The sequence below is a fragment of the Lasioglossum baleicum genome, chromosome 2 (genome assembly GCF_051020765.1).
Source record: "Lasioglossum baleicum chromosome 2, iyLasBale1, whole genome shotgun sequence".
In the NCBI taxonomy this organism is placed as follows: domain Eukaryota; kingdom Metazoa; phylum Arthropoda; class Insecta; order Hymenoptera; family Halictidae; genus Lasioglossum; species Lasioglossum baleicum.
This window is the reverse complement of record NC_134930.1, coordinates 13,750,728-13,778,660: the sequence shown is the minus strand read 5'-3', so window position 1 is coordinate 13,778,660 and position 27,933 is coordinate 13,750,728. Positions and strand designations below refer to the sequence as shown.

Sequence of the window (27,933 nt, the reverse complement as noted above, 5' to 3'; positions counted from 1 at the left end):
CCTGCCGAAGATCTTGTGAAAATTGATGACTGTCCGTAGACCTCTGGCGACGAGTTCTGAAACTACATATTATGTCTCACATATTTAGAATGTCCAAGTCCAACTGTTTCCGGCTGTAAAAGGAGTGATGTAGACTTTACATTTGGAAGTGTAAAGTAACGAATTGCACAATATTAATGTACAATAATTAGTAAAATTACTGTAATTATTGTAAAGTTGAAACTGAAAAAGAACATGTATGTGTTTGCAGTGAATTTTGGAAGTATGTAAGTGGTGAAAGCTCTTTAGCAAATTATGTGCACGAATAGTGACGTGTTTCCATCTTGACAATTCCTGGAATATAAATAAAGGTAATTAGGCTATAAAAGAAAATTCCTTTTATGAAATTGTGATTTTCTATTGTACCGTCATAGAAATTTCTTGAATTTAATGTAATGTACGTTTCTTTTCCTGATGCAAATTATTAACATCATTACTTTCTTTTCACAATACGATTACGTCACTTTGCTACGTGTTCAAAATTATTTTTCAAATTGTACGTGTTCTTTAAGATGCTGGTACTTTATTTTATGATTAAATATAACATACATACCTCTTAACGAAGGAAAAATATTTTGAGGTTAGCTTCGCCGTATTGTCAATATAAATTATGTTTAAACATTTTTAATTCATTAATGTATAAGTTATTATTACAACGTCTAAATAAGACTATGTAAATTAATTTCTGTATGAGATAGATTATCAAACAGTATCAAATAGTCATAGTTTTATATGTTAACCTAAAATCGTTTGTTTATTTAATCTTTCGTACATGGTGTTCTTGAAAAGTACCAAGGTTCCTGCTTGCATGCTTATAAGAATTAAATTTGCCACAAGGTAAACTATGTATATTATGACAGGTAGTATGTATACACAAGGGTAATATAATTAGTTTACCTCAGTCGAGCTTTCATCCAATTAGTCTATGAAAATGAGAGCAGTGGGTGACACACTGTCTGATCACTTTATAAGAACTTTCACTGCCATTGACTTCATAATTTCTTACTTGCAAGAGTTTCACTGTCTATGTTGTTTAATATAAATTATAATGAAGTGGTTTCTATTGTTGTTAATTATACAGTTCACAATGTGGGATACATCAGGAGAGCCACCGGGAGAAAAAGAAGGGGCATCATCAGATTCTATGATGCAAGCGCAAGACACATGTGAACCGAAAAGTCCTGTAGAATCCCTTGAGGAAATTATGACGAAAAGCAAGCCAAGTTCGAAGAAGCAGGAAGAAGTCCAGGTAATTGAACATATTCTTCGTAAACATTCGATACGAAACTCTTAAACATACTCTGTGAACATCAATTTAATTCAGGAATATGCAAGGAGACTTTCAAAAATTAAATCAAGAACTAAATTGTCACGTCGGAATAAGGAAGGAAATATGCCACCTAGAGATACCTTGCACACCTCTGATGCAACATTGCCCGACACTTCTGACAAAGTTATTGACGACATTAGTCAAGCAAAAACTGCAAAAGCAAAGTCTACTTTACTCCAAAAAAAATTAGCCGAGGACAGGAAAGTGTTCGAACAACGTAACAAAGAAAGAACTGAAACTAAACGCGCCGTGGAAGAAAAGGTAGAAGCTATTAGGCAACAGCTAGAAGAGAAAGATGTTTCTCATTCAGATTTAGCGCTAATGAATGTACAAAAGGATCAGCTATCTGTTACACCTATTAAACCAGTCATGATCACTTCAGAGGTTAGTGATACAAAATTAAGTTAAATTTTTGTTAATAAACATGTAGTTTAAAGTGATGTTTAAAATATTGATTTTAGGTGATGTCACCAGTACAAATTGAGAATATTCGAGAAAAGGAGAACAAAATTGCAGAGCTTAATAATAAAATTGCAGAACTGGAAGCAACTGTCGTAGACCTGCAAGAAAATTTGAAAGAAAAAGATTCTGTTATCGAATCTAAAACAAAGGCAGTTACGCTCATGTCTGCAGACCTTTCGAAAAAAGGTAAAACAACACTGGACACCCTCGAAGACACAAAAGATGAAATGCGAACAATGCAAAAACATTTTGTACTTATGGAATCTTCATTAAAAAATAAAAATGAAAATCTTTTAATGCAGTTACAAGAAAGGGATAATAAAATAACGGAATTAGAAGAATCACTCGATCGGTAATTTTACAAATTTGTTCTCGGAAATCGTAATTTTGTGATTTATTAAGGAACATTTACAAAAATAACTACTTAATAATTTTTGTTGTTTGTATTCAGGTATGAACAAGAAGTCAACAAACAAAAGTTATCCGAATCTGCAAGTGCCGATTTTTCCCGTTCCACAATGGATACATTACTAGAGACCAAGGAAGCAATGAAATCAATGCAAGAAAATTTTGTCCTTATAGAATCTTCGCTTAAAGCGAAAAATGATAACCTTCTTCAGCAGCTGCAGGATTACGAAATAAAATTAGCGGAAGCTAATCAACGAATATTTAAATTCGAATCTGGTGCTGGGATAGAAAGAGATCCGTCGGTTGATGATTTGCAATATAAATTGGGAAAATTGGAACATAGTCACAAACAATTGCAAGACGAGAAATATGAATTGCAAAAAAGTGTTGCTGATTTGCAAGATAAAATTGTGAATATATCCGCCCACGGTAACGGTAACGGTGCAGTAATAGAAAAGGACAATCGAATAGTTGAACTTGAAAATTTAGTGGAGGAGTTGAAACAATCGAATAAACTTCTTGAAGAAGAGTCTAAAGTGGAATTGCAAAAATTGTTGGCCGATATGACACTGAAAAATGAAGAATATGCAAATAAAATTACTGATCTTGAAAATTTGGTACATAAACTCGAAGAAGAAAAGAGTGATATTGCAGCCAGATTACCAGATGAAAGCACAGTTAATAAGGACGAAAAGGTGGTGAAACTGACTAAAGAATTGGAGGACTTAAATAGAAGCATGATCAAAATAAAAGCGCAACATAAAAGTAAAATAAAGAATTTGCAAAAGCAATTAGAGGGTTTCAAAATGGTAAGGCGTTTTTCTTTAAGTGTTTGTATTATCCGAGAATATAAATTACCAAGAAGAAATTATTTTTATTCGGAAATATTTTGATTCAGGTGTCAGACACAAATGCGGAACTTGTTAGATTGGCGAATCAAGTGGCATTGCTAGAGGAGGAGAAAGGTAACCTTCAGCTGAATCTGGTAGACTTTGACGAGCTTAAAGGTAGGAACCAGGACAGAAATTCTGTCATTGCTGTTTCCATTGTTCTAGTTTTGTTACCAATTGTACGTGCAATGCATTGTCCGTTTATATTATTCTCAAAGCAATTTGTTATCCATAGCCCTATTATCCTTGCTGCGGAGAAGTTCCAATTTCTATGTACATATATTTGATAATATATACAAAGCACTTCTATTGTATTGTTTGAGATTTGATTTGAAACGAAATAGTCGTTTGAAATACACTGTTGATAATTTTTTTTCGCGATGCTTATTGTATTAAAGGAATATTGATCTTGAAACAGTTAGAAATATGCTACTTTCTGGTGATGGAGCATTCTTATGTAATTAGTTAGATATATACTAAATTCTTTAAACCTTTGTTCGGAGTACTAATCAATTATATTACATGGGATATATTTTAATAATTTAATATAACATGGTACCTACTTTACTTGTCAAAGTTTGCTATACTCTAATTTCGTAGAAATAGAATTATTTTTTAGAACGTAACATTATGTTATAAGTTTACATAATACATGTTACTATATCATTATTAGTATAGTCAACTTACTAGCATGAACAATGCATTAAATCATTTTTTTCTTTTTTTAATACCATTCATCATATATTACTTTATTGTATTATTCATATATTGCAGTATTATGTGAAATTATCTGATTTAGGACACAGTGTAATTAATGCCGTGCAATATTAACAAATGAAGTAATGAAAAAACCAATTCTTACTGGCTTTCAGTGATTGTTTAGTTGTTTGCAAAACGTATGGTTTTAAAGCTGTCGATTGCGCTTATTACAAAATTGTCAAAAACTAATCCTTTAGAAATAATTAACGTGTTTAAAATTGTGAATACAAATTTTCCGATTTTTTTTTGTTTTCAATTTGCTTGCTTTGCACTTACTATTCATTAAGATTTACTATGTATAATGTCAGCTATATGCATCATTGGCATGTTGTACAATTTGCACAGCCTCGGCAGGGGATTGGCAAGAACAGATTGTTTACCTCGAAAGTAAAGTTTCTGATCAGGCAAAAGAAATTGAAATGCAAATTGAGGCCATTGCCGCGTTAGAGAATCAAAAATTGGATCTTACGCAAGGTAATTGATTATATCCTGTTCTCTATATTAATTTCTCAATTAATTAATGTTTCATATAAAATCATGAATTAAGATTACTAAACACGAGACATCGGTTACGCGGAGATTTATATGCAATGCGTGTTACAGAACTCCATATGGCGAAGCAGGAAGTTTCATCTTTGGAAGCGGAAAATGCAGAGTCTGAAAATCTAAGAGTGACCGCAGAAATGAAAGTTGTTGATTTCGAAGAACAGTTGGAAGCTTTGCAGAAACTACAAACTGAAAATAAATTGAAGTCTTCGTTGGAGGAGAATCAGGCTGAATTGATTAGGCGGATAGAAGTGTTGACACAAGAAAATACTGATCTCTATAACAGAATATCGAAGATGGAAGAGAAAGGAGCTTACGACACTGGCTCTACCGAGTCATTTGAAGCGATACAGGAAATGGATAAGGGTGATTTGTTGAAGAAAGTCGAGGATCTGATTCAGAAGAATAACGAATTAGCTATTAAATTGAACAAAGTTCAGGAGGTAGGCAATTCGCATGCTGGATCTACAGAATCGTTTGAAACTATAAACGATACAGACAAGAATGAATTGTTAAAGAAAATCGACCAATTGACTCAAGAGAACACCGACTTGACGATGAAATTGAGTCGAATAGAAGAGAAAGGATCTTCTGACACGGGATCAACGGAATCATTTGATCGTATTCCAGAGCATAACGAGAGTACGACGAAAATTGATCTTCTTACTCAAGAAAATAACGAGTTAGTAATTAAACTCACGAAACTGGAAGAGCAATTGGAATACATAGAAACCAATCGAAAGGAATCGAAATCTGATGACGATTTGAAATTAAAAGTCGACAGTTTATTGGAAGAAAATAATAATCAGTCCGTGGAATTATCTACTCTTAGGGCACAATTATCAGAGATTACACTAGAAAATACTAATTTGCAAAAGAAAATCGAAACTTTAACTGCAGAGATTTCAACTGTTAGGTCAGAAGATCTTTCTGAAAGATCAAAGAGGGAAATTGATCTAACAACACAAATCGATGTGCTATTGGAAGAAAAAGTTCATTTGGAAAAAGAGATAAAGGAATTGCGTAACACCTTAGAGAAATCGCGTGAGGCCACCGCTCAGGATTCCGAAACAAGTCATTTGACATCCAGGGTGGAAGAATTGCTAAAAGAAAATGAGAAGATTCTTGGTAGAATGTCGGAACTTGAAACGTTTAATGAGAAATTGAAGGGAGACTTGGCAACAGTAATGGGAGAGAAGAATGAATTATTCCAGAAAATTAATCAAATATTGCCCGAAGAACCTGCCAGTGAAGGGTTAGAATTTCTTGAAAAGTTAGAAAGATTGAATAAGGAGAAACAACAACTAAACGAACAAGTTGAATCTCTTCTTGAAAAATTAAATAAAGATGTGTCCGATGATCAAGCAGCGGATAAATCTGTTGTTGCTTCGTTAGAACAGGAAATTGAAGAAGCAAAGAAGATGCTTGTTGAACAAACTGGTATAATAGGAAAATTGGAAGTTAAACTGGCGAGTAAAGAAACAGAATTAGAAGAGAAGGATAAAGCGATTCGCGATTATCATGCATCCGGACAGAGAATTGAAAGTTTAGAGGTTGAATTGAAGGAGATGCATGAGAAACTTCGCGGATTATCGATGGAGAGAGCCTCGATCGAAGAGGAATTTAATACATTGCAAAAAGAGAATGGCGTATTACACGAAGAGAAACAGGCAAAAGATGCCGAAAATAATTTGTTGAAGCAACATCTGCAAGACATTACCACCTCGTACGAATTGAAGATTCAGACACTTCAGACAGCGATATCTGAAAAGGAGAATGACATCGCAAACTTGAAAGAAATCATACAAGAGAAAGATCAAGAGTTGCATACCAAATACACAGAATTGCAAAATAAAATGATTGCGATCGACAGCTTACAGGATGAGCTGAGCAATTTGAAGATATTGATCCAAGAGAAAGATGCTTTATTAGTGTCAACTTCTGAAGACATCGCGAATTTTAATAGTGCAATTAGAAGTAAAGAAGAAGAACTCTCTTCTTTGAGAAGAGAGGTCACTGACTTAAACGAGAAGGTAGACGAATCTAAATCTTTGGAAGAGTACAACGAATTATTAGAACAATTAAAGAATAAAGATATGATTCTCGATGAAACTCAATATAAGATTAATGCTACCACAAAAGAAAATAGTAATTTATTGGAGAAAGTGAAGGATTTGTCTCAACAGAATGATGAGATGCAACAACGATTGAGCGAAAAACAACAAGAACTTTCAAATTTATTAGCAGCAAAGGAACACTTGGATGCTGAAGTCGCAGAGCTCAAGAACGACAAAGAAGAAGATGAAAAACATATTCAGGAATTGATGAACAGTTCATACCACCAGGCTAGTTCTGTCGATAATTTACAAGAGGAATTAAAGAATCAATATAAGGTAACAGAACAGCTGAAGCAGAAGCACACAGAGGACATGGAACTACAGAACCAAAGAATAGAGAACTTAATCACAGATCTACAATCTAAGACGCAAGAGTGTGAAACATTGCACAGTGAACTGCTAGAAAAAGAAAGGCTGGTAGGTCAAAATGTAACGGAAGAAGTTAAAATTACTTTGGAGGCTAAAGTCGCCGAAATGGAGCAGAAATTGAAGAACTCCGAGGAGAAGATCCAATCGCAATTAGAGAGGATGAAGAAAATAGCGGCGAATCTGAAGAAAAAGTCAACGGTGTGCCAGGAGCTCGAGACTAGGGTCACGGAGCTCGAAGAAAAATGGATGACTGAGAAAGACGAAAAAGAGGCGAAGAACAAGCAGATTCAGGATGTGGAGATTTTGATGCTCGAGAAGGACAATCTGATAGCAGATCTAGAAGAGACACTAATGCGGGTGAGGAGCGAGAGTGCAGAGGCTTTCATTAATATCGACAAGCTCACCAGTGACTTGACCAATTCGAAAGAAAAGATGTCGTTGCTCGTACAACAGATGACAGAAATGGAGGAAGAAACTGTAAGGGTGAAGACTGAATTGGACACTTTAACGGCGGAGCATGCAACCGAACAAGAGATGAAACAAAACATGATCTCGGAATACGAGGCTTACAAACAGCAGATCGCTACAGAGAACGAACGCAAACAACTGGAGTTGGACGAAGTCAAGGAGAAGGCAAGGGAACTTAGCGTGCGAATGCAGGTCATGGAGGCAGAATACGTTGAACAACTTGCTATAATAAAGAATCTGATAGCCGAGAATGCTCTGCTGTCCTCGAAACAGTCGGAGATCAATGAGAAGTTGGAAAACGTGGAGAAAGAGTCGGAGGATCGAAGAGTGTTATTGGAACAAATGCAAAAGGAGATCAGCACCACTGCGGCTACCACTGCGGCTACCACTGCGGCTACCACTGTGGCTACCACTCAAACCGTAGAGGATGAAGTTGTCGAGGATGAGTCAAAGACTCCTGGCACTCAACATTGTAATCATTGCGAACAGTGTCAAACAGTGGTGCAAGCGTTGGAGGCGAAGCTACATGAACAAGAAGCAGAAATAGACAATTTAGATAACGAGTTGGCCAATTCGATTGGTACTTTGGTTCACATGAGAGAGTCTATCAGGTTCAACGACCTGATGAATCAAACAGCTATGCGTAACAGGTCCCTGGAGGATCCTTATAACCAACTGATGTTCCAGTATGATGCGTTGGCATCGACTCACGAAGAAGTGAAAGCAAAATTGGATGAAGCTCTAAAAGAAAATAAAGATTTATTAGAGAAGATCGAAGGCTTAGAATCTGCGAACGCTACTCTAGAGGAAAAACTAACTGCAGCTGAACAAGCATTGGAAGCGAACAAGCAAGGCGCGGAAAAACTAGAGAATGTTGATTCCTTGAACTCGGAGTTGATGAAGAAATGCGAGGACAGCGAATCGAAGTTGTTAAACGTGCAACAACAGTTGCAACATATTCAGGAGCACGCAGATCAGCTAGAACAGCAACTGCACTCTCAAACTGCATTGCTGAAGTCCGAAGAGGAGCAACGAGTGCAAGCAGAACAATTATTGGAGAATGCGAAAATCAACTATGTGCAGGAAATAACGTCCTTAAAGGCTGATCAAAATGCGACCGAGAAAACGGTAGAAGATCTAAGGATCGAATTGGAGGCTTACAAAAACCAGAGTGAACCGTGCGTTGAGAAATCGATAAGTAAACGAGAAGCGTCTCCTCGGGACTTTGCAGCCAACGAAAGAGACAATGTACCTCAGTTGTTCGATGCTTCCAAGATTTTTGGAACTACATCCGCTTCCGATTCCAATCTCCTGGGCGACGCGGAAGTACAAAGACTTCAAGCTCTGTTAAGCGAGAAGGAGGCGCAATATTCGAATCTCACCCAAGAGGTCAGTGAGTTGCAGAGGCAGATGATCGAGGAGAGGTCCCAGATGTCGCAGAAATATTATCAATGTGTCACTGACTTCGAAACCACGAAGCAGGAGTTGTTCGCAGCTCGGGCAAACCTGGAAATACGGGAACATATGCTGACCGCGAAGGACAGACATCTCGACTCAAGAAACGCGGACATAGATGCTGCAACGGAGGCGATTGATAAGCTGACTGCTGAACGTGACCAGCAGAACGTTCTGTTGGAGTCGTGCAAGCTACAAATTGCCAATTTAGAAGGGGAACTGAGAAACTCGACAGATTCTGAACTGGTACAAGACTTGGAAACCCGTATTTCGAATATCACCAAGGAAAAAGACTTGCTGCAGTTGCAGGTCAGCGATTTGACCAGGTCGTTGGAGGAGATGAAGGACTCTGCAGAAGTCAGGAGAAGTTTGCAAATAGAAATCGAGCAAACGGCACGTGAAAGGGACGAAGCTAAAGAAATGGTAGCAAATCTGACTCGAAGTTTGGAAGACGCCTACAAAGCTGCGGAGAAAACGCCCACCATTACGGACTCGTCTACCAAAGAGTCAACACCTCTGGAGGAGCCTGTCTTGGCTCACAGAGAGACAGACTCCTTGAAACTAGCCGCTGAAAGTGTTAAGGAAATAGCCGTTCCTCTCGACACTTGGGATGCTGGATCCTCCGAGAAACTGAACGTCGACGAAGAAACCTGGGGCTGGAATGCGGAAGACGCTGAATTGGTCGGTGAACAGCAGGTGTCTACAAGTTTAGTTCCTAGCACGGAGATACAGTTGCGAGCGCAGGTGGATGATCTTCAGGATCGAATAAAGGATCTGGAGAAGGAGAAGGACAGGTTGACGGAAGAGAACAAACACATCCAGCTGAGAAGCGGCAAGATGATAAAGAAACTAAAAGAGTACAAGGTACAGGTGGAGAACCTTCAGCAACAGTTGAAGATCCAAAAGTCGACGAGCGATTTTTACGAGCTTGACTCCGCGATAGAGGAAGAGCTGAAGTCTCAGATCAACAAACTGGAGAAGGCGTTGCACGAAGTCAAGGAGGAGCAAAAGAACATGCTCGTCGAGAAAGATGCGTTGATGAAACGTTTGGATATCCTCGTCGCTGCGAACGAGCGGTACATGGAGATGAAAGAAAGACAATGCATGGACATGGAAGTGCTACGTATTCGAAACAAAGAGTTGTCGGACAAAGTTGAGTTTCTGAACAAATGCTTGCAGAAGACTGAAGCTGGCGTGGAAGACAGCGACGCTCTTCGAGAGGAGGGTCCTGTTGCTCCCGAAGAGGAAACTAAACCGGTTCATCGTCAGAAGAGATCCGTCGACGGCGAAGACCTGGAAGTTCTCTGTAAAAAATACAAAGACGAAGTTGACGATCTCAAAGACGAGATGGAAGCACTGGCTACCGAGAACGAGCAATTGCAACACTTCCTAGAGGAGCAAAAGGTGAAACTGTCGACCTTGGAGTCGAAAAGAACGGCGGACGAGAACGAGTCCATCCAAATCGTGGAGGATCTGAACAAAAGGATTTCGGAGTTGCAGAGCATGCTGAGCAAATCTCGAGAGGAGTACGACTTGCTGAGGAAGCAGTACGAGCAGAGCTTGATGGATGCCAATGATCAGGTGTCGGCGATGAGGCAGAACGCCGACTTCCTGAAAGAGGAGACTTTTGAGAAGATCAGCAAGCTGGAGATGAACATCGCTGACTTGCATGTGCAGCTCGAAGCGTCCGAGTCGAACGCGAAAGGTCTACGGGAGAATTTACAGGAAACTATTCAAGAAAACACAAGCCTAAAAGAGAAGTTATTCGACACAACGGCCTTTTCAGAGAAGCAATTGTTTAGCATGAACGCGTCGATGGCGGAAGTGACTGAGCTGTTGAATGTTAGGATACAAGAGGTCGCGGACTTGAAGCAGGCACTTCAGAAACAGTATATCGACCACGAGGAGGTGATCGCGAAATTGCAGGAGTCTATGCAACAACAGCATCAGGAGCTCAACGACAAGATGCAACAAATGAAGCGTTTGGAAGCGGCATTGGAAGCATCTGCGAACACCTGTTCGTTGGAGAAGGAACAGGAGTTGGATGTATTAAGACGCAATCTAGCGGAAAGCGAGTCGGCTCAGGAATTACTTCAACTAAATCTGGCCTCGATGAAGGAACAGTTACTGGAAAAAGAATTTCAGAACGAGGAAATCGTTCGTACACACTTAACTGAAAATAAAGGGTACATGGACACCATAGAAGGACTCCAAAAGCGTCTTAAGGATGCTGAAGAGATGTCTAATCAGGTGCAAGATTATGTTTCGCGTATTCAGAGCTTAGAGCAGGAGTTCGAAGCTGCGAAAGTTACTCTAGTTGAAAAAGATACCGCTTTGGAGCACTATACTCGGGAATCCGCCGAATGTAAACTAAATCTGGAGAGTAGTAGAGCCGAAATTAACAAACTTCGTACGGAGTTGCGGTTGCACACTGTGGCTGACGTTTTGAGAGACGAACTGTTGGAAAAGACTGAGCAGGTAAATCGTTTGAGTGCAGAATTGAAAGCTGTTGAGGTTGCTTTGAACGAGGCTAGAGAGAACTTGAACGAGAAGCAAATGGAATTAGACAGGTTGTCGGCTGCGCAACAGGAGAAGCCTCATCAGAGCTCTTCCGAAATCATAGACGGCTTGCCAGTGTTCAAGATGGGCGACGACAGCGACAAGCTGCGGCAGACGATAGACTCTATGCAAGCTGAATTGGACAGACGACAAGACGAAATCGAGCATTTTAAATACATCCTGAATGAGAACACGTATCCCAGTATAATTCAAGAGATGCAGGACAGAATAGACGGCCTCTACAACGAAAAGTCGGAGCTAACGTCTTCATTGGAAGCGGCCGCGCTGCAGTCCGAGGAGAAGGACAAGCAAATTGACAGTCTCATCCAACGAATCGAGACACAGAGTCAGGAACAGACTCAGGAAGAAGAGGCAACTGTTTCCACTAAGGTTCGCCGGTCCGTGGAAGACCAGGAGGAGATCGTCCAGTTGCAAAACGACTTGCACGCCAAGGAGCAAGAAATCAACGAGCTAAAGTACGTGATAGCCGAGAAAGACTCGCAGTTATCCCTTCAAGCCAGCATGGAGCCGCAGTCGGATGACTTCGAGCTGCGCGAAATGGTACAGAGACTGACTACTGAACTTTACGCCAAGGAGCAGGAGATCCAGCAACTTAAATCGATGATCACTGGGTTGCAGCAAGAAGTGGCTCGTCTGCAAGAGTTCGAGAGGCTCTCGGACGAAACCAGGAATGCCATACAGAGGCTGAACGCAGAGAAGGAGCAGGTTCGGTTACAGGCGCAGGAGTACCTGGAGCAGAAGCTAAAGGAGAAGGAGGCAGAGATCGACGAGATCAAGGAGAGGTTATCTATCGAGAACAAAAATATCCTAGGCGAGTTACAGCTCAGAGACAAAGACATTGAAAACATGAAGCTTGAGCTGGAGGACTGTTCCCTAGTGGAGCGAAAGTTGAAAGACATGCTTAACGGTAGAGAGGAGGAACTTGTCCACATGAGCACTGACTTAGCAGAGAAGGAGCGCAGGCTGGCAGAGTTGAGCATCACCAAGGATACGGAGCTGCACAATTTGAAAGTGCTGATCCATGAGAAGGATGTCCGCATAGAGGAACTGCTGGCCCTCTCCGATGAGGAGGAAAAACAGCTGAAAGAGTTGAAGAACACGTTGGAGGCTCGGGAGACGGAGATCATTTCGTTGAAAACACTTCTGGAGGACAAAGTGAAGGAGTACGAGTTGATTCAGAATGTGCTGAAGAAAGATATTCCTATTATGGACCCTTCCGCAATTCGAGGCGCGCAGGCCTCCGGCGAAGAGAGCGGGACGTCCACTTCGCAGGAATTGGATCTGGCTTTGTACATGCTTCATCAACGGGACGTCAGATGCGAAGAACTGACGCACGAATTGATGCAGTTGCTCGAAGAAAGAGACACGCTGCAGTTGCGACTATCCAACGCAATCAGAGTGAACGAGGACCTTAGGAAAGGGGCCAGCGCCGATGTTAGTCTGACGAAGGAGCCATCCGTTTCCGGAAGTTCCGAGCCACTCATAGAACATCCCTCACCTTCGAAGTCTGAGGGACCAGTCGAAATAGCAAAAGAGGCTATCGACGCCCCAATTGGCGAAGACAAGGAGACTCTTGCCCTCAAGTACGTATTTTCAAGGTTGCTCTTGTACAAAGTCTTCAGAAATATCCTCCGCGATTATGAATCTGCATGCAGTCGGTCAAAAACGTCTCTATGCATCCTTCAAAACACGATCTATTTTTGAGACTTTTTTGGGACGTCCGAAGAATTAGTGTATTAGATGAAGAGCAAACAAATTTTGGATAAATTTGCAATTCGACGTAATTGCGAAGAGCATGAGAAAATTCGCTTTCTTCAACTCTCTTATCTGAACCTCTAAAGAAAACAGAAATACATTTTGTTGATTTATGTCAGTTATAAACATGCTGAAAGTTTCAGAGAATATTTGCAAACATCCCGTAATTATCATTTCAATTATTTAAAAAAATATTAATTTGTCCTGTCTTCTACGAAATTAAGTATTGATTGACTATATTTTAGTAATCGTTTTCGAAGTAACAAATTTTTTATAGAACAGTATTTTGTAGATCTCCTCTTGTTGTACAGGGTGTACGAAAGTTATTAATTATGGTTTTGAGAGTGCGTAGATTTTCTCTGTGTAAACCGAGACTAATAATTTTTCTGAACGCTATATAATCGAGATAATTCGTAGTTTATTTAATCCCGAATTTGTTTAGCACGTAGAAGACCGCAAAACAAGCTTGACCAGTTGATCCCCCCAGATTTCCCCAAACCCTGTGTACCATTGACAAATGTTGCTCGAAGCCACGAATGAATTTTCTCCACCAAGAAGTATATGTTTCACAAAAAAAAACTTTTGCAGTTCATCCAGATTTTATAGCCACAAAGGATTGATAAACATTTCTTTCGAAATTCTGTTATGCGAATAAAATGTTTCTCTTTGGTTCAGTTGCTTGTGTACGAATAGTTTTGAATAAATTACTGTTCCACCGAACAGTCCATTTAACACGTTGTTCGCATCTTGATCATTTATAAAAATAGTAATCTTTGTTATTCGCTTATATGATTCTTTATATGAATCCTTAAGTGGACATCGTATTAATTCTGATAATAATTCAATGAGTATTGATGTGATTCTTTGAAGATTTTCATAAACATTTATTCGCTACATTTCCATTAAGTGTTGATACTGCTGATTGGACTTCACATCGCAGAATAAGTCTTGCAAATGGGAAGATAGTGTGAAAGTGAATAAGCTGGTGTTAAAGAAATGTGTTAGTAACATACCAGTAGCACGTACGCTCCTTATTTTACTGTAAAAGCTAGTTTTCCCTCTAGGCTGTCACAGTTACACACGGTGAGCCACGCGAAAGACGTACGATTGAGGGATGAACGAGAATTGAGGCACACACAGCAAATGTCTTTGCTAGCACACAAAGACGTCCTAAGTACTTTGCCCCCTGAAGCAGCTGCCAGACTCGTCAATGCGAATTATACACTATGTAGGTATCATCAAACGTCGATTCGACATTTGATCAACGTTTTCAAGTCTGTTCATTTTTCTGTAAACACTGTTCCAGTTTTGCTTTTTGTGTAGTTGATTTTGAGTGTACAAATTATCTTAACACTTTACCTACCGGAAACCTGTCAAAAAGGATCTTAGAAATCCTTTTCTTAATAAAAAAATTGTATTATTGAATGGGGAATGTTGGCTATAAATTACAGATTTCTAAATACATACTGTGAAATAATGGCTGGTAGGTAATGCGTTAATCCCTGTATTGTGTATACCTAATTATCACATTTGATAAAGACATAATCAGAGAATCTATTATGGGACAAATAGTTGTTCCATTTAAGTTACAAGTACGCTGAAGTATTGGAATAGAATTTTTGCTTAGTTTTGGAAGGTACTAATTCAATGAACACGCGTGCCTTAAAAGCTTTGGTTTGTTTGAGAAAGTGTTAATACAAGAGTGTATCTTAATAAATTTAAACAAAATGGGTGTGCTTACAGCTAGGGATGTCCAGAGTCAATCTAGCGTTTTGCTGAACTGGTTGTGGGGAAAAAGGTAAGCTTTTCATCTGTTTTAATAATGTTTTGCAAAATTAGAATTTTGCTTTACACATCATTTTGTTACAGCACGCCAAAAGTGGTGCACATGTGAGACTCTGACAACGGTGAAGTGGACACTCTCCTTGCCTTCTGGATACATTCCTGCCAAGTGCCAACTGCCAAGACAATTCCTGTAATTAGACTGGACCGGAGACGATAGACGCGGACACCGCGAGGCAACAGTTTGTCCAAGTTTATTATCCTGAGGTCACCATGCTTGTGAGAAGCAAGGTGGACCTTGCCGAAACCAGGGATCGAAATGAAACATTCGAACTCGTATACGACTCCAACAACGGAGTCCTGCGCTTTTCTAGGCTTTCCAAACTGGGAGAAGTCTCTCCTCTTCGGGGCAGAAGAGTTGTGCGAGGAGATGACTTAATTGTATCATAATCGTTGTATAGCCCTCCTTTTCTAGGTGCACTGTAAACGAAGAATTGCCTTGGAGAAAAGTGTATATGTCAGTTATTTTATTAGCCACGAAGATGTTAAATATTGTAAGATGTTTCCTGGGTATTGGTACGATATCCAGGGGGGAGTATGTTTGTTTCGATAATTACTATTTTAACGTTCTGACGATTGTTGCATTGAACGAACACGTTCATGTAAATTATCCGTGCAACTCGTCGACTTTTTGTCGCGAACGTTTCCTCAGAGTTTCCGCTATCTGAGGAGGAATACGAAGCTGTTCGAAAGAAAACACTGGCCTGTCAAAATAAGCCGTATCGTTGACTAGCATTTTGTCCATGAACGGAGGTGCCGTGATTATCCGTTGTTCTTAAATCATGATGATTCGAACTTTCTATTTCCACTAAATTTTGTACAGAAAAATGCGAACTTCGGCGAATAAATAAATTATAAGACGTAATATTTCTTCATCGGACGTGTTTTTATTCACGGATAACTCCATGTTTTCTCATTAAGCACGGTTTTCTTTGTAAGTACAATTTCAGTAGCATTTCTGTTTATTATTATAGCTATTATTTTAAATTGATTGTTTTGTTTCCTCGGAAATGTAGAGACATTGCTACCCAAGACAGAAAATCCATGTTGCAAACCGCCATGCTAGCTAGAAATTACACAGTTCATCGAGGATAGCAGCAGAATGTATTGGTGAGTATTATTAACGTTTGTTATTGATAACAAGTTCACCGATCGTACGTTGTATTGGACATTTAAACAAGGTTTCGGTAGTTTCCTATGAACTAATACAAAAGTATTACACTTTATTGAGCAAATCTGGTTGCAAGTACAACAAACTTGGCGAAGCAAGCGGTACTTGTACAATTCCGTACTTCTCGTTGCATTATAATGATCCGGTCAATGGTATAATGCTTTGGTATACCACGTGGATCGTGCGCAATTTATCTTGTTGAGAGGAACGAGATGACACGAGGTTGAAGTTGTGAAAAAAAGATGAGCAATGACGGGCAGTATTTAGCGAGACTTCTTGTGAGGCCAGACGGTACATTTATCTTGAGATTTAATAGATAAACACCGCAAGAATGTGGAATATTTATGCATATACACCGCCATAGTTTTCACAACTATGGAACAACAAAAAGTTCATTTATCTGCATTTAACTCTACTGAATTTCTTATTACAGATGTATAAGCATCCGCGGTCTCGTTGTTCGGATAACAGTCATTTCCTTACACATTTTTTGCCGGTGTCTAAAAATAAACACAATCGAAATGAGGAGTGAGTTAACTACAACTGTTACTAAATGGCTTTGAGTATCAGAGTCTTTGAGACCGGGGTCTATAATGAATCGTTGCAACAATTAAAACGGGTCGAGACCTCGTGTATCCCGTCGAGAAATGTCAGTTTCTATTATCGCGTTTAATTATGCTTGCTTTAGTTTCTAGCAGTCTATGGACTGGATAGGACTCCATGTGACCGATTTCAGTGCACGCGATCCTTTCATGACCATTCTGATCATCCAGAGACTTTGTTCTTCTTGGTACTGATTTTCTATACTTGGAGACAATTAACGTCAGTACTCCGAGTATGAAGAGACTAATGATGATGGACATTAAAGCAATCGCCGGTTCTGGATAGGATCGAAATTCGCTCGTGTAGCTCAGTGCTAAGGGATTAGGTTCGTCCCAGCTGGTCCAGGTATTGTTCCAGAGAGCTGGATTTGCTCTGGGATCACCGTCCAAGTTGCTAGGTGGCACGACCGTCAGCCTGTGCTTCATTATGATTTTTTCTAATATCGCCGCGATCAGTGGCCTTCTGTCGGCGAGGTTCAACATCTCGCAAGGGTCCTTCGCTATGTTGAACAGGCAGGGTCCTCTTAGAGGATCGCAGGCGATCTGTGGGATTCAAACGGATTAAAACGTTGGAGAATATTAACTAGATTTTGAATTAGAAGGAAACGTGATATGGGATCACCCGGTATACCGAAAGCACCGAAGATGTGATTTAACGTTAGAAGCTCGCTTCACAAACCTTGTCTTCTTCTCTGACGTTGCACTTGACTTGCGCCCGTCGCCGTAACTCCAGTATCTCGTCCGCGGTGAGCATCTTCTCCCGGAAATTTCCTTTCAGAGTCGTGTCGTCCACGTTTCGTTTTCGTCTTTCCCTCAACTCGATCGCTTGTCTAGCGGTTATGATGCCGGAGATAGCTATGCCTGTTTTGCTGTGCAATATTTTGTCGGGGTTGTACGCCGGAGGAACTCCTTCGGATGAATCTCCGGTCGCGCCTAACCAGCTGCTGCCGGTCTCCGTTTGCCCGATCACGTACTTGAAGTCACCCCGCCTGATCGCGGTGTAGTTGTCGACATCGTTAATGTTGATCACAATCTCCGATCTGGGACTCTGTTTGTTCGACACCAGAGCCGGCCATAGATTGAACCCGTCGATGTGACCGAGACGCTTTCCGCTCACTCCTGGGAAACGCGCGAACAATGAAATACTTTTTAAAGTAAAGTTATTCAGAAAGTACCTTCGTAGTTGAACGAAGTACATAATGATTTAGCATATTTCTCTGGAATTGTTGTTTAAAAGAACATCTTCAAACTTCATTTTGATAAAGTACAGTTAATAAGAGTCCTAATCGGCCAAGCAAAATGTCGATATATTTAACAATTTGTTAACTAACCTGCCGCAGACAACAACGTAGGAAACCAGTCGGACATGAACATCATCTGATTCGACACTCTTTTCGACGCTTTGATCAAAGGACTCCAAATGGCTGCCACTCCTCGTGTCCCTCCTTCCCACGGGCTATCCTTCATCTGTAAAATAATCGAAAGTTCAGTTCCGCAGCCTGTGTACAATGGTTCTTTTTTTTTGTAAAAATCGATTTTTACGCCTCGGAGTGGATAATTGCTGCCCTGATTGCTGAGTAAACCTTCGGTCGGTGCTCCGTTGTCACTCATGAATAGCACAATGCTGTTTTCTAACATTCCACGGGTCCTTAAAGCGTCCATCACTTCGCCGACACTCTGGTCTAATCTTGACACAACGGCTGAAAACAGGCGGCACATTTTCTTCAGGATCTTTACGCGAAGTAAAAATGTTCCGTATCGATTGAATTACTCGTGTAGCTCTCGAGTAGTCTTTCAAAGAGAACCATAACAGTGTAATAACTCAATTGAATTGGTGGTTGAAACAACGTTGGATGTCAGATTTCCTAAAATTTACACTTTCTACATTTAAGTAGATTAGAAGAGAGAAGTGGAAAAATTCGTTGACAGCTGTTCAAGTAACTTTTTGCTAGTGGTGAAGGTTTGCTTGTACGAGTCGTTAGGTGTCTCGTAATCTAGCGCATGTAGTAGATAGTTACCAGCTTGAATCCTCCTTTCAGGATCTACAATATATGTGAACTTGGTAATTTCTTCGTCGGGAGCGCGCAGCAACTGATTTTGATTCCCTTTGTGGGGCGCCAGATGAGCCAGGTACAGGAACATCGGTTGATTCGCGTCGTGTTCCTTGATTAATCTCACCGCCTCGTTCGTGAAAAGATCAGTGGCGTATTGTCCCGCAGTGTCCCAGGCGACGGAGAGGTTTCGTCGCATGTCGAAACCACGAAAATCCCCAAATTGTTCGCTCTGCGGAACACCCCAATTAGGAAATTGTTGGTCTAATTTCAGCGGCAGCCGTGGAGTTGTTCAATACATTGTATACACTTTATGATTTTTTGGGAATATTCGACATTTTTCGGTTGTGAACAAAAGGGTTAAATGCGTGAGTGTTAACATTGACTGAATAGTTACCGGTTCTTGGGTAATGTGCGTGAAATAATCCTGGAGACCGTTCCAATAGCCGAAATGGGTCTCGAAACCGCGAAACGTGGGAGTATACGTCTTCCTATAAAATCCCAGGTGCCACTTGCCAACAGCGTGAGTCCTATAGCCCACTTCTCTTAAGTACTGTAACAGGATCACTGTCGTTTATAATTGTAAATTATAGAATTACAAAATTCAGAGAGGAATTTATATAAACAGTCAAGACGCGTTTCTGACGATCTGCATGTCTATTAGGTGTTAAACTTATGTAAAATATAATCGATATTATAATACAGTAAAGCCTTGATCTAAGAAAACCTCTCTGGTCCGTGCTGTTTCTTAGATCGTGTGGTTCTACTATTTTTTTTTGGTGACCTCGTATTCAGCTTTGTGGAATAGTGTATTTTTGAAACACAATCGATATAAACATTTAATCGTCAGTTCACATTTCTGACGCTCTAGATTCTAGATGTCTATTAGATGGTGAAAGACACGGTAAATATAAATTTTCTAGCCTGCCTGAGGTAACAGTTTCTCGTTTAGAGGTAGCCCTCGCGGCTCAGCCGGGAGAATAACAGAATGTTGCATGCCGAGGTGAATAGGATTTTTCCCGGTCATTAGAGCGGTTCTACTTGGTGTGCACAATGCAGGCACGTAATGACTGTTTAAGATGATCCCGTTGTATGCGAGAGCGTCGATGTTTGGCGTAGGAATCTGATCCGATCCGTGGAAGCTCACGTCGTTCCATCCCTGAAATGTCAGATCATATTCCAGTCTTTGGCGTACAGTCGCGTGAAAGTTTGAACTTTCGTGGAAGTTACAGTGAATCATAAAGCTACGCCCACACTAAAGCAACGTCGAGTCACGTTTTGTCGACTCTTACTGGGAGACACGTGCAATATTAATTAGAAGTTGCTCCAGTGTGAACGGAGAGCTTAAAGCTCACCATGTCGTCGGCGAGAATAATGACGATATGAGGTTTTCTATGTCGGTCGGGACCAAATTCGTCGTTTTCGATGTCCACATTCTCGCTTTTCAATTTCACCGTCGACGGGACATTTGTTTCCGCCGTCAACTTCGACACCAATGACGAGAAGAAGAATGCCACTACACTTGTCACCAAAAACTCCGACAGTATCATCAGCGTCAACATCTTCGATATCAACGAGACATTCATCTCGAAAATAACTGCAAGATTGAATAGAAAATGTTAAGTGAAAGGATTATTGGACTAAAGAAGACAGGATCGGAATGGAACCAAATTTTGGGCAGTTCTACGCGAAGAAGTCGATCAAATGTATTCAATAAAGTGTCTAGAATTGTCTAGACATCGTATCGGAAATGTAGTGTTTAAATACTTTTCGGATTCACTGTATAACACGGTCGTTAGAAGAACATATTAACACTGTACCTACCGCAAGTCTATTAATAGGCTAATTAATAACTGAGCTGTGTGTAAGATAATCCTCTTCATTGAGTTATAAATGATATCACTGTTTGGTAAGTAAAGTGTTAATAGGCTCTCGTCGAGAAAAAACATTAAATAGCCGCCGGTGATTATTTGGAAGGGGTGAAAGAGTGTTGTGAACGGTGAAAAGGCGCGTCGGTTTTCTTCAGATAAAAGTAGTTCTTACGTCGATAGTAAAGGGGGTGAAAGATCGGCGATGATGAAAGGTATCTTGTTATTAGCGGGAAGACGTCCATTTTTTGCGCTTACGTCCGTGGACCATCTTCCCGGTGAATACAGCGAAAGAGATCAGTTGTCCGGGGCTCGTCTTTTGGAACGCGAGAACCGACTGACTGGGGAAACTTGAGATGTCTCGGTTTATTATCACTTTGGATTTTATGCACGGGAGGGGAAACGCGCGGAGCAAAGGGAGGATCTGGAGCATAACGAAAGTACTCCTCCTCCGGGGGAGGAAAAAGGAGGTGGGACAGAACGGTGGGAAAACTTCGAGCGATATCAGCGGTTTCATGTAGCACGCGCCAGAAGAATCATCCTTGCAGATCCAGAATCGGTAAACATTCATAACGCACCGCGGAAGGTGCACATTTTCGATCAAAAGATACTTTATGTTGTGCTCGACTACTGAGAGATCGAAATCCCGCCAGTATTACTAGACTGCAAATCTTTATGCAAAATATTTTCTAACCATTATTCATGAACAGTAGAAGATTATTTCCTGTTTTAACGATCCTGATATCTTATCCTTGAACGAACGATATTTTATCGTATTTGTTACGTTCATATCCATGGCCTAATTGTTATCTATTCATACATTTCGAGCTTCTGTCCAGATAATTCTTATATCGGACAAGAATTCGTAAATAGCAAATATATGCTGTTTTAATTCATTCTCATTGCAGTGAGCGTACAAAGTATTCGTACACATTTAAAAAAAGAATCACTTTTTCAAAATTGGACCCAAAAGCTTGAGAAAAGTTTTTTGAGACGTTAGGAGGATCAGTTTACTAGCTAATGAGCAAATAATTTTTTTAAAATTGTTATTGGTCGCAATTGCGAAGGAAAAAGTAAAGGTCACTTTTTTAAAATTTTTTGTCTGTGCCTATAATGAATATTTAAAACAGGTATTGTGTAGATCTAATTATAAGTAAGTTATATACATGTACAAAGTTTTATTGGAATCAGTTGACGCATAAAAAAGCTATCGCAGATAAATCGTTAGTATTAAATCGCACAGATTCTTACAATTTTTACTATTTTCTTTCAATTATATTTCATAACAATCTTGATCGATTTCGACGAAATTTTTGACATGTACATAACTTACTTAGACCTACCGAAGACACCTTCTAAAGTTTCGAAAAATGTTAAAATCGTGACCTTTCCTTTTTCCTTCGCAATTGCGGTCAATAACAATTTAAAATAAAATTATTTATACATTAGCTAGTAAACTAATCCTTCTAACGTCTCAAAAAAATTCAAGCTGTTGGGTCCAATTTTGAAGAAGTTATTCGTTTTTAAAAGGTGTGCGGATACTTTGTACACCCACTGTATGTATGATCGTTGTAATAGACAGCGGAAATCTATGCAAACTCGCGTTTTGATTAACAAATTAGTGGGAACCGAACTAATTCCATGTACGTCTTGAGAAGCTTCATTTCTAATGCGGTCGTATTTCAATAAAATATGCTTGGTCGTCTTCATTGTACATACTTGCAAAATAGTTTATTCTTTCTGGAGATGACAGGGAAAGAGGAAACATATCTTTGGTGGGACCGATTATTGTAGCGGAATATGGACTGTTCGCCGAGATAATTCACCTAAACGAGCTGAACGATGTAGCTGTTTGTCAAATACGATTTGAATAATTAGACGGGAACGTAAATAAAATTTGTCCGCGTCAGTCGATCCCGCGTGGACAATTAAACTTCGAATCGCTGCGGTGCCGCGATTTTCATAAACGGATCGGCCTGAAAATCGGTTCGCTAATTACCGTTGATTTGCCGGATTCGTACCCTCCGTCACGTACCTTCCATACAGAAACTTTACGCGAGACGACTCGTTGTTCCTCTACAGTCCGATTCATTCCGATTATTCAATATTGCACAATGTAGCCTTGTTAGAATTAAAAGTTTGTTATTGCTGGACTCCGGATTTTATGCATTTATAACAAAAATCAATATATTATTTTTACCACATTTTTTAAAATGATTAATGAAGAATATAAACTGATATTTAGCTCCTGCGTCTTACAATTGTTAGTGTCCTTCCAAGTTCCTTAGACTTACTAATTTCGTACATTCAGGAGAAATTGGAATCCTTGCAGACAAGTCTGGATAACCCGGAAGCTTACGGACAGAGTTGTGCATAATTACAATTGAATTACTTCAGGAATTAATATAATTACAAAGTAATTCAATTACATTGTAATTCGTAATTTCAATTGGAGTAGAATTATAAAATACTTTGTAATTAAATTACAATGGTAATTCGTAATTGCAATTGGAGTGCAATTATAAAATAGCGTTACGTATTATGAACGAGGACGAGGAATAGAAAACATAAAAATATATCGCACTTCTTCAAAGTTCTGGGCTATAATTTGGAGAGCTGTATTTTAATTGTAATGTATTTCAATTACACACCTGATTAAAATACTTAGTAATTGAATTAACTGAAAAGTTTGAATTGTGTAATTCAATTACGACGTAGTTGAATTACTATATAATTGAAATACAATGTAATTCAATTGTGTAATTGAATTACAATGTAATTTAATTAGCACAACTCTGCTTGGGGACAGATGGGAACCTATTTGAATACTCAATGGCGGACTTGAAACCGATTTGGACCAGTCATGGCCAAGTCGGGCCGACTCGGGCCACTAAAGCTCCCACGACTGGAGGAGGGGAGCATATAGCCAGATTTGACCCCAGTAAGGCTAAGAGGAAATTCGTAAACTGAACGCATCGCGATTCTCCAGGGACGAACTTGAGGTCATACCGTACCATCTTGCACAGTGTGTCCAGAAAGAATTCGTCATGAGGTTGTATTGTTTTCGCATTTTTCATCGTTTTCACCTTGACTTTTTCAATATTTAAGCTACGTACAAATGTGGGCAGTCGTTGGATCGATTAATTAGAATTGCAGAATTACGCGGTTTCTTGAAACTTCAACGAAACCAAGTTCTGCTTTAGGCAGCGTCAGCTAAACGTGATAAGAGCGATTTGCAAGGTGGTTTCCACGGAACATTAAGTGCGCAAAAACGTTCCGCGGAGCGCGTCCAAGAAATTCGCGAGTCGATCATAGATACACGCCTCTCATTAAGCGGTTACGTTAATAGAAAAAGGGTATAATGGTTAGCGAACGGATTATCATAGACCGTATTCCACCTAATGGCCTTTTTAATTAGTAATTAACCACTGGGTCATCCTTACAACTTCATACTCCTATCGCGTGCCAGAAGTAGGCACATTGTGCTGAAACTATTTCCTTGTTGTAAACAACTTTTACACGGTGACGTACGTATATGTGTGTGTATCATTTCTTTTGCGGCAGGAAACAACGAAAATAATGGAAATGTATATTCGAGTTAATTATAGAGAAAAATTGAGAGTGTTCGTTATTAATAATGTATGGATAACGAACGATATACATATATACGTTCTCGTTTTCTGCTAAAATATAGACGTGCGTGTTATGTCGTAATAATGTTAAGCAGTACCACCGTGTTGGAAGACCAGTCTTTTAATGGTCTATTAAGAAAAGAAACGGCATGTAAAAACGGCTACAAATCTTTCGCAGTTTTCCTCTTGTGGATTCTGGAAAACTTGTTTTTACTCACGTATGTCTCGCCAGACAAATTATTTTACGCCGAGGAGATGCTCAATTTCCACTAATAAGGTGTTCTACTAATTTCAATTATGCATTCGAATACCGTGTTGCTTATTTTATTCTTGGAAATATTTGGGATGCCAAGTGACAACACCTTCTATAATATCCAAAGGAGATAATAGTATGTAATATAATTATATACATATATCACACATTATATTATACATTATACATAAACGCGCAAGTTTTAAACTTCTACATCTTTCTCGCTCCAACATGATCATTTTTGCTCAAAGTCATATCAAGGTCAGAAAGATAGAATTCGCCGAATTTAGTTTTCTTATTGTCTATCATGCTATCGTAAAAAATATACTGTTCCATTTGAAAAAATACCGATGATCTTGAAATCTTGTAAGAAAAATGACCTAAATGACCGTCGGTCTTATTTATTCGTAGCTGAGGAGATCTGTTAGAGCTTAGAAAGTATACTATGCGCGATATAAGAAAGTCTGATAGCCTTTTTATTTGATTTTAGACTTCATAGAATGTTGCAAGACATTCAAGAAATTTAACTAAATTGGTTCAGACATTTCCATTTGCATAAAATTGAGTCTAATTGTACACAGTTTACAGTGTATGCAGATTATTGTTCAAATTATCATGGTACCTGCAGTATATATAATCACAATTTAGTAAAACAAACAACACAAGAAACACCAAAGCAGGTACTACATACATCAAACGCAATTGTGTATAATAAAAACATAAGATAATGTTTAAGGAAAATATTGATATATTCATTTTTTAGAACTCGGTACGGTAAAACGTTTAAACACATTCTAATGAGATTCTCGTACTGTTTGGAATGCAATGGTAGTAATAAATCAAGAAATAATCTTTGTCAATATCTATAAATTTTTGTCTGCATAAAGTCTACAGTTTATTGATTCACATAATGAGAGATCTCACGTCCAGTTCCAATTTATCCTGCATAGTTACGTGTTCGCTGAAATATACGATTATTTCACGCATAATTCATGCGCATTTCAGCTTTCCCTCTCTCTAAATCAATCTCTCATTTTCATCTGACCGACATTCTTCGTGGAAAACAATGCGATAGATCTGCGTTACGTTATTTAAGCGCCGAAAGACTGGGTTATGTCATCCGAGTATGTCACCGTTATTTCACTTTTACTTTCCTCGAGACGAAGTATTCTGAGAGAACAGGCTCTTTTTGTTTTACTGTGATTCGTTTCGGTGGACTATTATGTGTATATTGATACACTTAAATCGACGTTCCCGACTAACTATCATTATATCGCAACGTGTACTTTTTCTTGCATATTGACAGCAGCGTTTCATTATCCAATAAAAACGCATTGTCTGTTTTACTACATCGCGTTACGGATAGCTTGCGGTTGAAACGTTACGAATCAAATAAGAAGTTCGAGTTATACAATACATTTTCGTGTCGTAAAATACAATCCGGCGCAGGAAATATTCGACAAAGTCCAATGAGACTTTTATTGCCTTTAAAAGTATATCTCGGAATATCAACGAAGTATGGGGCGAAGGAAGTGTCAACGAATGCACAGTTTTATATTTTTAAATAATATTAAATTCTCTGTAAAATATTAAATTTAATACTATTCCCCTCAATGATATTAAAATCAATTCTCATAATAATTTAATGTTACTATTAGACAATATTAAATTTTCTATAAAATTAATTTGCATATTATTGTTTTCATCAAAACAATTTTAATGAAATTGTTTTTTATGTGAGTTATAACACTTTAAAAACATAGGTTTAAATCCTGCATTTCTTTCTTTACAACCTAATAATATGCAATTAAACTGTTTCGCTAATGTTTATTGATAAAAGATAATGCAAACACACTTCAATTTCCAAATTTCAGAAAAGATTTTTCAATTTGGTCCGATATTTTTCCAACATTCAAAAGACACAACTTGTCCGATTTTCGGTGCGGTAAATAATTCAGAAGATATTCGAGAAAAACGATTTTATGAGCATTTAATTAATTATTTTAATGTTTAAGGGCCTTAGGGCTCGTTTTCCCGTTATCCGATCGAGATCAAACTTCGCACATATTTTTCTTAATTATTTGAAACAATCCTGGGGAGCGCCGTAGAAGAAATTTTGTAAAAGATTTTCGACAAGAGTAAATAAAAGTCACTCTAATCTTGATGGACAAGGTATTTTTATTTTTCAGCTTCTAACTAAGTTTAACCTCTACCATTATTTCTGTGGTAGTGTTCTTACTACTTATTGATTCCACTTCTGTGGGTACTTATAAATATTATCATTGAGCTAGTATATATTGTCCCACAAGAGCCCGGACTCGCGTAAAGACCATTTTCGTTCGTCTTTGCGCATCTTCGCCCTAATTGGTTCAAGAAAGTGGGGAGTGGGTAGTGGAGTGAGAGATGATAGGCTCGCTGCGCCCCCACCATCTTCCAAGCTGCGCGGAACGAGTCCGGACACTCGTGGGACAATGTAGTTAGTAATTTGTTCCTTTATTAATCTGACAAAGTAGATAAACTGATAACCATGTCAATTTGTAAATTTCAATCTTCTAAAATTGTTGAAGAAAGAAAGGTACTTCTGTATTTTACAATTTTTATTTTGCACAAATATCCGCAGTCTAATGATTACAATATTTCGTCATTTTTAGAGCATTTATATTTTTAATTAACAACTCACCCGATTTTTCTTCACACTGCCAATCTCGCAAATCTCTGTACACCGTTTACACGTCACTGTATAGTATTTAATGGTATATTTCACACATGTGCTCGTTATATTATGCGTTTCGATACACCGGCACCGAATGCGTTGTGTAATACGCTTATCAACGCGTCTTCGAGTTGTATACTAATTAATTAGCGATGACTATTCTCAACAGCTGGTTAAATAATTGATCGGTACAAGTTGGTTGGAACGCGGGCTCACGTTGAAACACAATGCAGTAAACTTTCTTGTGCACCGGCTCGTAGGAGACTGCGATTCGTCTAATTCACGCTTAAACGGCGTGCTCGGACAACCTCGACAATAGTTTTTGTATTTCGGCCGTGATGAATAATGTTGTAAAACAGATAATCGAATGCGAGGTGGAACAGATGAAAGAGCGAAGTGTCTACAGGGTGATCCAACAATCACGGACCGCTCGTGTCAAAATAATAAATACGGAGTACTGTGTCTGCTTTGCGCTTTGTTTTTACAGAAACTGGAACAAAAATTTCTTTGATACATAGGAAATATGATGGACTATTAAACACTTCGGTTATTAAAAGACTGCAGATTTTATGTTTTTATGACAAAAATAACATCTATAAGAACATCTATATGTTATTTTCAAT

At 39.0% G+C, this 27,933-nt stretch overlaps 2 protein-coding genes across 8 annotated transcripts; one reads left to right on the top strand and one right to left on the bottom strand.

Moving 5' to 3' along the window:
- Positions 1 to 71: 71 nt before the first annotated feature.
- Positions 72 to 15,895, top strand: LOC143220606 (uncharacterized). 5 transcript variants are annotated; one of them, XM_076446242.1, is made up of 11 exons: positions 72 to 350; positions 1,121 to 1,288; positions 1,364 to 1,753; positions 1,831 to 2,183; positions 2,283 to 3,048; positions 3,138 to 3,204; positions 4,234 to 4,362; positions 4,492 to 13,006; positions 14,243 to 14,406; positions 14,922 to 14,976; positions 15,048 to 15,895. In XM_076446242.1, the coding sequence occupies exons 2-11, from the start codon at positions 1,127 to 1,129 to the stop codon at positions 15,070 to 15,072; spliced, it is 10,626 nt and encodes a 3,541-aa protein (XP_076302357.1). In that variant the 5' UTR covers positions 72 to 350; positions 1,121 to 1,126; the 3' UTR covers positions 15,073 to 15,895. The 5 variants fall into 5 exon arrangements, with proteins under 5 accessions (XP_076302357.1, XP_076302350.1, XP_076302368.1 ...); XM_076446235.1 differs by having other exon boundaries at positions 3,138 to 3,246; XM_076446253.1 differs by lacking the exon at positions 4,234 to 4,362.
- Positions 15,876 to 27,577, bottom strand: LOC143220642 (arylsulfatase I). Of its 3 annotated transcripts, XM_076446267.1 has the most exons (9): positions 20,888 to 21,182; positions 20,200 to 20,441; positions 19,773 to 20,003; positions 19,242 to 19,397; positions 18,812 to 19,076; positions 18,336 to 18,493; positions 18,125 to 18,260; positions 17,473 to 17,912; positions 15,876 to 17,336 (listed from the first exon to the last, which is right to left on the bottom strand). In XM_076446267.1, the coding sequence occupies exons 1-9, from the start codon at positions 20,955 to 20,957 to the stop codon at positions 16,842 to 16,844; spliced, it is 2,193 nt and encodes a 730-aa protein (XP_076302382.1). In that variant the 5' UTR covers positions 20,958 to 21,182; the 3' UTR covers positions 15,876 to 16,841. The 3 variants fall into 3 exon arrangements, with proteins under 3 accessions (XP_076302382.1, XP_076302388.1, XP_076302375.1); XM_076446273.1 differs by lacking the exon at positions 20,888 to 21,182 and adding an exon at positions 27,278 to 27,577 and having other exon boundaries at positions 18,125 to 18,493; XM_076446260.1 differs by having other exon boundaries at positions 18,125 to 18,493; positions 20,888 to 21,185.
- Positions 27,578 to 27,933: the final 356 nt, after the last annotated feature.

What these genes read in the sequence shown, in the direction of transcription:
- LOC143220606 (XM_076446227.1), top strand. Translation starts at nt 1,088, where the DNA reads ATGAAGTGGTTTCTATTGTTGTTAATTATACAGTTCACAATGTGGGAT. An exon ending in CAGTCATGATCACTTCAGAG is followed by an intron (nt 1,754 to 1,830) that starts GTTAGTGATACA and finishes TATTGATTTTAG; the next exon opens with GTGATGTCACCAGTACAAAT. An exon ending in AATTAGAGGGTTTCAAAATG is followed by an intron (nt 3,049 to 3,137) that starts GTAAGGCGTTTT and finishes ATTTTGATTCAG; the next exon opens with GTGTCAGACACAAATGCGGA.
- LOC143220642 (XM_076446260.1), bottom strand. Translation starts at nt 20,957, where the DNA reads ATGGACGTCTTCCCGCTAATAACAAGATACCTTTCATCATCGCCGATC. An exon ending in TGAAAGGAGGATTCAAGCTG is followed by an intron (nt 18,494 to 18,811) that starts GTAACTATCTAC and finishes GCCTGTTTTCAG; the next exon opens with CCGTTGTGTCAAGATTAGAC. An exon ending in TACGTTGTTGTCTGCGGCAG is followed by an intron (nt 17,913 to 18,124) that starts GTTAGTTAACAA and finishes CGCGTTTCCCAG; the next exon opens with GAGTGAGCGGAAAGCGTCTC.